Source organism: Rhinopithecus bieti, unplaced genomic scaffold (genome assembly GCF_001698545.2).
Source record: "Rhinopithecus bieti isolate Rb0 unplaced genomic scaffold, ASM169854v2 scaffold_23816, whole genome shotgun sequence".
NCBI lineage: Eukaryota > Metazoa > Chordata > Mammalia > Primates > Cercopithecidae > Rhinopithecus > Rhinopithecus bieti.
In genome coordinates this window covers 1,674,882-1,685,237 of record NW_016811019.1, presented here as the reverse complement: position 1 = coordinate 1,685,237, position 10,356 = coordinate 1,674,882, and the positions used below count along the sequence as shown (strand labels likewise).

The 10,356-nt window shown below is 40.7% G+C and overlaps 1 protein-coding gene across 1 annotated transcript in view; it reads right to left on the bottom strand.

Moving 5' to 3' along the window:
• The window catches only part of NCOA1 (nuclear receptor coactivator 1), a 282,149-nt gene that overhangs the window by 18,230 nt on the left and 253,563 nt on the right, over positions 1-10,356 (bottom strand). Inside the window, 1 exon segment of the mRNA XM_017893326.1 lies at positions 9,911-10,313. Coding sequence (XP_017748815.1) covers positions 9,911-10,313 — 403 coding nt within the window.

The following is a 10,356-nucleotide window of genomic DNA, read 5'->3' as shown; positions in this document are numbered from 1 at the left end:
AAAAAAAAAAAAAAAAAAAAAAAGAAAAGAAAAGAAAGCAAAAGAAGTCACGTGTGAAAATAAAAAATGAGAAAGTTTTGTTAGCCACTCTTCCCCTCCTCCTTCCCCTTTTTAAGTTTTATTCAGACATAATCTACACAACATGAAATTTACACACTGTAACTGCATAATGCAATGATTATTAGTAAATTTATAGAGTTACCACAATCCAGTTTAGACATTTAATCATTCTCCAAATTCCCTTGTACCTGTTTGTAGTCAATCCTTGCTCTCACCCCTAGTCCCAGGTAACCTCCGATCTGCTTTCTGTCTCTAAAGGATTTGCTTTTTGGGGGGAATTTCATGTAAATGTAGCCATACATGGTCTTCTGTGTCTGTCTTGCATTCACTTAGCATGATGTTTTTGAGGTTCAGCCATTTTGGAGCACTTATCAGTAGGCTATTCCTTTTTATTTAGGATGATGCTTATTAGCAGCCATCTGACCGAACTGTCAAAACTCAACTGACCACAAAAGTAAGGGTTTATTTCTGAACTTTTTACTCTGTTCAAGTGATCTCTAGGTTGTACCAGTACCACATTGTCTTGATTGTTGTGACTTTATGGCAATTTCTGAAATTAGGCAGATATCCAACTTTGTTCTTTTTAAAAATTGTTTTGGCTACTCTAGGTCCTTTGCATTTCCATACACATTTTAGGATGTTTGTTAATGTCTCCAAAAAGCATGCATGCCGAAATTCTGCATTGAATTATAAGATCAATTTTGAGTAAATTACCAGTTGTTTTTTTTAAGTCTTTTTTCTCTGATTTCATTTTGGATAGTTTCCATTGTTATATCTTTAAGTTCACTAATTTTTTCTTTTCTTTTGACGGAGTCTGGCTCTGTCGCCCAGGCTGGAGTGCAGTGGCCGGATCTCAGCTCACTGCAAGCTCCGCCTCCCAGGTTTATGCCATTCTTCTGCCTCAGCCTCTGGAGTAGCTGGGACTACAGGCGCCCGCCACCTCGCCTGGCTAGTTTTTTGTATTTTTTTTAGTAGAGACGGGGTTTCACCATGTTAGCCAGGATGGTCTCGATCTCCTGACCTTGTGATCCACCTGTCTCGGCCTCCCAAAGTGCTGGGACTACAGGCTTGAGCCACCATGCCCAGCCTAATTTTTTCTTCTGTAATTTCTAACCTGCTGTTTATCACATCTAGAGTTTTTTTTTTTTTTTTTTTTTAATCTCAGACACTGTAGTTTTCATCTCTGGAAGTCTGACTTGGGTTTTATTTATATCTTCCATGGCTCTACTTAACATGTTCAAGCTTCCTCTTGCTTCTTGAACATACAGAATTTATAATTTATAATTGCTTTAATGTCTCTGTCTACTAATTCTATCATCTGTGTAATTTCTGAATTTTTGATTTTTCTCTTCATTACAGGTTGTATTTTCCTATCTCTTTGTATACCTGGTAGTTTTAAAAATCAGATTCCAGACCTAGTGAATTTTACTTTGTTAGGTGTTGGATTTTTTTTCTACTCTTTTAAATATTTTTGACCTTTGTCTGGGGTGTGGTTAGGTTACATGGAAACAGGTTAATTCTTTAGGTCTTGTGCCTAATGAGACAAGAGCAGAGTTTAGGCCTTATGAATTTGCCCCACTACCGAGGCAAACCATCTCTGAGTATTCTACTTGATACCCCCTGAATTACAAGGTTTTTTACTCTGGCTGGTAGGAAGAGGAACTGGTCCCGTGTGAACTTTGAAGATTGTTCCCTCTTAGCTTTTCAGGTGGTTTTCTCTGGCCTTGATTTGTACACACATACATGCGTGCCTGCAAGTGGGCAGCAGCTCTCAGCTGAATGGGACCCTCTGCATATCCTACAATTCTCTGGGTAGTGCTGTCCTCTCTGGTATTGTGCCCTGCTACCTCTAGGTGCCTTGGCTTTCCCAGACTGCCAGCTCTACCTCCTCAGCTCAGGGAAATGGCCTGGCTCCTATTGGATTCTCCCTCCCTGCAGCACAGTCTGGACAATCTCAAGAACTACTGCTGAACGTACTTTGTCTGCTTTTTATTTGTTTCAGACGGGAAAATAAATCTGGTCCCTGTTATTCCTTTGGCCAAAAGTAGATATCCATAACAATTTAAAAGAGTAAAATGTTTTTAAAAAAATGTTTAGTGCTAGCACTCTGTTTTTTTTTTCGTTTTTTTTTTTTTCCTGACAAAACACATCTCACAGTTAAATACTTTTAAGGCAGAAAAAGTTATGAAGGCGCAAAAAAAGGATGCCATAGTATGACTGCCCATAATTTAGTATAATTCCTTTACATCTTTATAAAATCCTGTAAGATTCCGTGACCTGCTTCTTTCACTCAACATTACATCATAAACATGTTTCTATGTCCTTGATGTCTCTTTGCAAATACGTGCATATATGACTGTGTAGTATCTACTGTGTTCTGCCACTATTAATGTAATTTTTTTGTTATTTTTAATACAATGATTTTTTTTCTCTTTTTACTTGGTTTATTTGGTTAAATAAAAAAAATCATTATATTTGCCAGAGACGTAGTTAATTTACTCTTTTTTTTATTACAGGCTACTTTTTTTTGAGACCGAGTTTTGCTCTTGTTCCCAGGCTGGAGTGCAATGGTGTGATCTCTGCTCACTACAACCTCTGCTTCAAGCATTTGGGTTCAAGTAATTCTCCTGTCTCAGCCTCCTGAGTAGCCGGGATTATAGGCACATGCCACCATGCCCAAATAATTTTTGTATTTTTAGTAGAGATGGGGTTTCATCATATTGGTCAAGCTGGACTTATCTCCTGACCTCGTGATCCGCCCACTTCGGCCTCCCAAAGTGCTGGGATTACAGGCGTGAGCCACCGTGACCGGACTTACAGGCTACAATTTTATTTTTATTTATTTTTATTTTTTATTTTGTTTTTTGAGACGGAGTCTCGCTGTGTCGCCCAGGCTGGAGTGCAGTTGCACAATCTCGGCTCACTGCAAGCTCCGCCTGAGCCTCCGAGTAGCTGGGACTACAGGCGCCCGCCACCATGCCCGTCTAATTTTTTGTATTTTTAGTAGAGACGGGGTTTCACCGTGTTCCCTCGGCCTCCCAAAGTGCTGGGATTACAGGCTTGAGCCACCGCGCCCGGCTACAATTTTAAAACTATTTCAAATTTTCTGTGAAAGTTGACCTAACTTCAGACTTTACAGTTTTTTCTTTCACTAGATAGGGTTTATTTTTGGTAAAGATTATATAAATGAAGCTACATATTTTCTCCTTGCTGCTTTCTCTACATGTAAGGTAAGAAATTTTGATTTAGAATATATGGGTCTCCATTTTTTTTCTTTTTCTATTCTTTTTTTTCCTTTTTGAGACAGAGTTTCATTCTTGTTGCCCAGGCCGGAGTGCAACGGTGTAATCTTGACTCACTACAACCTCCGCCTCCTGGGTTCAAGCAATTCTCCTGCCTCAGCCTCCTGAGTAGCTAGGATTACAGACATGTGTCACCATGGCCAGCTAATTTTGTATTTTTAGTAGAGTCAGGGTTTCTCCATGTTGGTTAGGCTGGTCTCGAACTCCTGACCTCAGGTGACAACTTGCCTTGGCCTCCCAAAGTGCTGGGATTACAAGCATGAGCCACTGCGCCCAGCATCCATTTTTTTTTTTTTTTTCTTTTTCTTGTTTTTTGAGATGGAGTCTCACTCTGTAGCCCAGGCTGGAGTGCAGTGGTGTGATCTTGGCTCACTGCAACCTCTGCCTCCCAGGTTCAAGTGATTCTCCTGCCTTGGCCTCCCGAGTAGCTGGGACCTGGGACTACAGGCGTGCGCCACCATGCCTGGCTAATTTTTTGTATTTTTAGTAGAGACGAGGTTTCACCATGCTGGCCAGGCTGGTCTCGAACTCCTGACCTCATGATCCATCTGCTTTGGCCTCCCAAAGTGCTGGGATTACAGGTGTGAGCCACGGCACCCGGCTTTTTTTTTTTTTCCTGAATGACTCTAGAGAGTGGGTTTTTTGTTTTTGTTTTGCCACCATCTTCACTTCTAATGTCTTTGCATTAACCCTCCATTTTAAACTATTTTGGTTGTGATCCTTAAAAGAAAAATGTCTTATATTAATGTGTTTTTAACCTCATTTATGATGAAATTAATTTCTTTTAGAAAAAATATAGCCTTGGTGTGGTGGCTCATGCCTGTAATCCCAGTGCTTTGGGAAGCAAAGGCGGGAGGATGGCCTAAGGCCAGGAGTTTGAGACCAGCCTGGGCAACATAGTGAGATCTGTTTCTATAAAAAAATAGAATAGTTAGCCAGGCACAGTGGTACATGCCTGTAGTTCTAGCTACTCATGAGGCTGAGGTGGCAGGATCACTTGAGACCAGGAGTTGGACACTGCAGTGAGCCATGATCATGCCACTCGTGGGCAAGAGAGCAAGACCCTGTCTCAAAAGAAGAGGAAAAAAGAAAAGAAAAGAAAAGAAAAGAAAAAACAGAAAAAGAAAAATATGTATGTGAGAGGGACAAGATGCTTATCGTATTCTGGATATTACTTTGTGGGGTCAACAGTAAACAATAAATAAGAGACTCCAAGTACAAGAGCAAGCTTTTTGATATTTCTTTCTGGCCTCATCTCACATTCTACCTGTCCATGTTGGAATGAACAGTTTCCCTTGTGACTTTTTTGTTGTTTGTTTTGTTGTTGTTTTTAGTGTTGGTCTTTTAATTTTATTATTTTAAAAAAGACTTAATTTTTTAGAGAAGTTTTAGGTTCAAAACAAAGCTGAGTAGATGGTACTGAGATTTCCTAACTTTAGACTTTACAGTTTTTTCTTTCACTAGATAGGGTTTATTTTTGGTAAAGATTATGTAAATGAAGCTACATACCCCTTTTCCACTCACTCACATGTACAGCCATCTTATCAACATACCCCAGAGTCCATAGGTTACATTTGGGTTCACTCTTGGTATTGTACATTCTATGGGTTTGGACAAATGTATATATGTACCCACCATTATAGTATCATAGAGAGTGGTTTCATTTCTCTCAAAATCCTCTGTGAAATGACCGAGTTTTAGTAGAAAGAACTAGCCTGTGGGTAATGAATTAGAGGAATACTTAAGAGTTCTGGTCCCAGTTCTACTACTACACTGGACCTTGGATAACTTCCATCAATCAGATAATCTAGTTCTTCTAGATGAAAAATTTTACAGTTCTATCTTTGCCTAGACTATGTTTGTTTTTGTTTTCTTAGACAGAGGCTTGCTCTATTGCCTGGACTGGAGTGTAGTAGTGTGATCTTGGCTCGCTGCAACCTCCGCCTCCTGGGTTCAAGCAATTCTCCTGCCTCAGCCTCCTGAGTAGCTGGACTACAGGCGCCCACCACCACACCCAGCTAATTTTTGTATTTTTAGTACAGACGGAGTTTCACCATGTCGGCTAGACTGGTCTCAAACTCCTGACCTCAGGTGATCCGCCTGCCTTGGCCTCCTAAAGTGCTGGCATTACAGGTGTGAGCCACCGTGCCCAGCCAGCCTAGACTATGTTAAGTCTCCCTGCTAGACCGACCATAACTAGCATTGCAGACACGTAACAGTGGCAACTAGAATTAGAATTCATACTTTCATTAATTTATTTCTTCAAAGATTCATTGAGCATCTATTCACTGTGAGACCACTGTGCTAAGCACTGGAGAAACAATGGTTAAAAAGGTCACACTCTGCTCACGTAAGGAATTTGCTATTTAAAAGAAAGACACCTAGGTTAACAAGTGGTTTTAAGATAGGGTGGCGAGTACTTTATGATTAGGAGTGTCCAGGAAGACTCTGCAGGGGAGATATATCTGAAAGGAGGGAAGAATAGGAATAAGAAGTAAAGGAAGAATACTTTAGATAGAGTATAGAGAATGTACAAAGCCCCTGGAAGTAAAAGAGAACAAGGTCTGTGCTGTTTCTCAGAACTCAGAAAGTTTACTGTAGCTGGAACACAGAACTATAAAAGGGAATGTGGAGTTGATGAGCCTAGGTTTGTACAAGTTAAGTTTGGGGTGTTGGTTGAAAATGCAAGTATGTGGCCGGGCGTGGTGGCTCAAGCCTGTAATCCCAGCACTTTCGGAGGCCGAGATGGGCGGATCACGAGGTCAGGAGATCGAGACCATCCTGGCTAACACGGTGAAACCTCGTCTCTACTAAAAATACAAAAAACTAGCGGGGCGAGGTGGCGGGCTGTAGTCCCAGCTACTCCGGAGGCTGAGGCAGGAGAATGGCATAAACCCGGGAGGCGGAGCTTGCAGTGAGCTGAGATCCGGCCACTGCACTCCAGCCCGGGCGACAGAGCAAGACTCAGTCTCAAACAAAAAAAAAAAAAAAAAAAAAAAAAAGAAAATGCAAGTATGTGCATCCAGTAGGCAGCTGTACATATGAGCTGAGAGATACTGTTTAGAGATAGAGAATAAAGTCACTAGCATGTAAAGGTCCCTGAAACCCCAAAAGGAGATGAGATCATTGAGGAGGAATAGGTGGAAGAGGATTTTATTGTAGTTCACAGAAAAGAGGTCTTTAAATGGGCTTCAAGGAATCCATGAAGTGGGCAGATACACTAAAGAAACCAATTTCTCATATTTACTTTGAATACTGCGTTAATAGACAACAATTTCTAAATGTCTGATTCTGTTCTTGCACACTCATCATCATAGCATGGTAGCCTAGAAGTTTCTTGCTCTCAGAAATACAAGAAAACTTACTCTGCCATTACTATGACTTACATGTTCCTTTATTTACTTGGGGCCTATATTAATCAGAAAGAGGTGAAAGCAAAGGATATAAAGTAAAGCTAATGCAGTTATTCATTGGTTTTACTGTCATCACTTAACACAGAAATCAGCAAGCTTTTTCTGCAAAGGGCCAGATAATACATGTTTTCAGTTTTGCAGGCCATAAAGTTTCTTTAACAACTACTCAACTCTTCTATGTGAAACCAGCCATAGATAATACACAGAGCAGTAAGTATGGCTGTGTTCCAGTAAAACTTTATTAACCAAAACAAGTGGGCTGGATTATGGACCTTAATTTGTCAAACCTGGAAACATGTTGGGAACACATATATTTTGGTACTTTCTATTTCTTAGGAATAGATGCATAAAACCAACAAAGGCCAAAGAGCCCTTCTTTCTATCTGGATTTCCTTAAGCCACAATAAACTGTTTTGTTTTGAAAAGGCTGGAAGTTTTCCAGAACTTGATTTTGTGCCAACACAAAACCTGGTCCTCTACCAGACTGCCGATCAATTTGGAGCAAGTTTATAATTAAGAGTGGTGACAGAAATTTAAAATATTGCATCTTTAAACGTTCTTACTCTTTCCAGAAAAGCTAAACATTTTTCCAGTATTATTTTGAAGCAGTCCATGGAAGAACTGACAGCCCTGCCATTTCATTTCAGTTTGCAACTGGATGAAACTGCTGTTCTCTTCACTGCACGCAGCTTCTGGGTTTTGTTTGTAGTATGAATGCTGACTTTATAAAAAGCAAATTATTATTTTGTGAAAATATTTTTGTCAATCAAAAGTTGGTCTGGAAGAAAACCCAGGCACCAGATACTCATGATAGGTGGCAACACATCTTTCCCATCATGGTACGGGGAAAGAGGAAGCTCCACCCACTCCATTATTTCAGCTCACTTTGTTCTATGCTGACACAACTCAGATCAAAGACTAGAGGCACAACTGTGAAAGAAACTTGTCAATTTCATGAGAACTGGGGCACTGAAGGCCCACCTTTCCAGGTTGCTTTGTCAAGGAATGAAAGCAGGATATAAAGTCCTCCTTTCTTGACTTTCTGGAGAAAACTTTAAAGTGCATGCCTGAAAATGGACAGAAATACTACTTCTATTTTTTTAATAGAAAAAAATCCTTAGAATAATTTCATGAGGAATTTATTAATGTTTGGCTTACTTCTAGTTAGTTTTTTCCCCTAATGCAGGAGATAAATATTTTGATTTAGGGCTCTGCAATCAATATCAGGAATGCTGCTAAAAACCCATTTGCTGTTTTAGTCAGGTTGTCATTTTGGAGGAGGAATGGGGATGCAGATAACTACATAAGTCTTCTAATGTTGGAGGAAGTACTTCTGCAAGCTAAAGTGAAAAAGCTTTGTCAAATTCTTTGCATACAGAAATTGTAAGACACATGGAAACAAAACCCTTTTGAAGGCCACACTCTTGTTCAGGCAACCATATAATTAAAATATGGATTTATAATCCTTTTCTTGCCCACACAGATAGCGTCAGTGATATAAACCAGCCAAAGATGACTTCATTGTCTTGAGGACAAAGAAACTGATGTGGCATAATTTTGATTAAAATCTCTTTGAAAGTTCTGGTGCTCTCTGGCACAAATCTTTAGATACTTAATTTGATAGTCAAAGGATTTTAGTACTTGCTACCATCACAATGGAAACTCTAAATTGATTTGGCTGTCAAAACTGATAAGCATACTGCCATGTCAAAAATATCTGTATAACTTTGACATTTTATTCAAGTCAAACAGCAGCTTTCTCATTGAAATTCATTTTTTTTTTTTTTTTGAGACGGAGTCTCACTCTGTCGCCCAGGCTGGAGTGCAGTGGCCGGATCTCAGCTCACTGCTCACTGCAAGCTCCGCCTCCCGGGCTGAGGCCATTCTCCTGCCTCAGCCTCCCGAGCAGCTGGGACTACAGGCGCCCGCCACCTCGCCTGGCTAGTTTTTTGTATTTTTTCGTAGAGACGGGGTTTCACCGTGTTAGCCAGGATAGTCTCGATCTCCTGACCTCGTGATCCGCCCGTCTCGGCCTCCCAAAGTGCTGGGATTACAGGCTTGAGCCACCACGTCCGGCGAATTCATTTTTAATGAGTCTTAAAATTTACCTATTTTCTTTCATTTATATAATCAAGGGATTTATTTCAATTATTTTTCAGGAATTGACAATTAATTTTGCATAAAAGTCTGATTAAACAGAGTAGACTAATCAAGTGTGTATCACTGCCATTACCTACTAGAATCTCAAAGTGACAGAAAAGAAATAAGAAAAGATATTATCACCCAGGACAAAGAGAATGGAAGTCAGTGCCAAAGAAAGATTAAAAAAGAAAAAAGCTTTTGGAAGCCAGAAAGTTGACTGAGGCTGGAGAGGAAGCTGCAACAGCAGCAGCTGAGAGTGATGACACCAATGAGTAGTCTGAGATACCCTGTGGAGATAAATTATCCTTGTGCAAATTGGCAAAAACAAAATCTCACACACAATGAAAAAACTACATGTGAATTTTGAATTAATGTACTAAAATCCATTGTGTGGGGAATGCTTTCATTGAATTCTCATAGAGATCAATGAGAGAAATTAAAAAATAAGAGAACAGGCCGGGTGTGGTGGCTTACCTGAGGTCAGGAGTTCAAGACCAGTCTGAGCAACATGGTGAAACCCTGTCTCTACTAAAAATACAAAAATTAGCTGGGCGCGGTGGCGCATGCCTGTAATCCCAGCTACTCGGGAGGCTGAGGCAGGAGAATCACTTGAGCCCAGGAGGTGGAGGGTGCAGTGAGCTGAGATTGTGCCACTGCACTCCCAGCCTGGATGACACAGCGAGACTCCGTCTAACAAAAAAGAAAAAAAAAAAGGAATGTACTTTGTATACAAAATGCCCAAAATTTTAGAGTCAGACAGGTCCTTACAGATCCTCTAATTCAATCATCTCAGCTACAAAAGGGAGATAAGCCTCAAACCAGTCAATCATTTAGTGTCAAAAGCTGAGTCTGAATCCTGGGTCTCCAGATTCCCATGTCAGTATCTTTCCTCTTCCACACACTGTTTTAATGTCCGAGAAAGGACATGAAGATGGAGAGAGACCTAAGCCTGTATGGATTACTTAGAACAACATAAAGTGGTGACCCTCCTACCTGCTCCTGGATACTGGAAGACATTCTGCTGTATCTGAGGATTGATTCCAGTGCCAAACTGTCCTCCCATGTTTCCTGTCATGCCTCTGCTCACCATGCTGTTGCGGCTGGCCAAGGATGCTTCAGGATTTGCTGCTAGTTGTGAAAACGGGCTGGTAGAAGCAGGTGGGGTTCCTGGATTTGTACCATAGTTTGGTGGATAGGGGAATTGCTGTGGAGCACCCTGAGGAAGACGGGGGTTCCCCATTTGAACTGGTAGTCCAGATGAGGGAGGGAGGTTGTTCCCAAAGCTTTGTTGCCTCATAAGCATGGCTCTTTGCTGCTGTATTAGCTGCCTCTGTCGGTGCTGTTGACTGTACAATTCCCGCTGACGTTGTGCCAACATTTGAGCATTCAGGGGTGGCTGAAAAGCAGGAAAAAACTCACTTACTAAAATTATTATAATC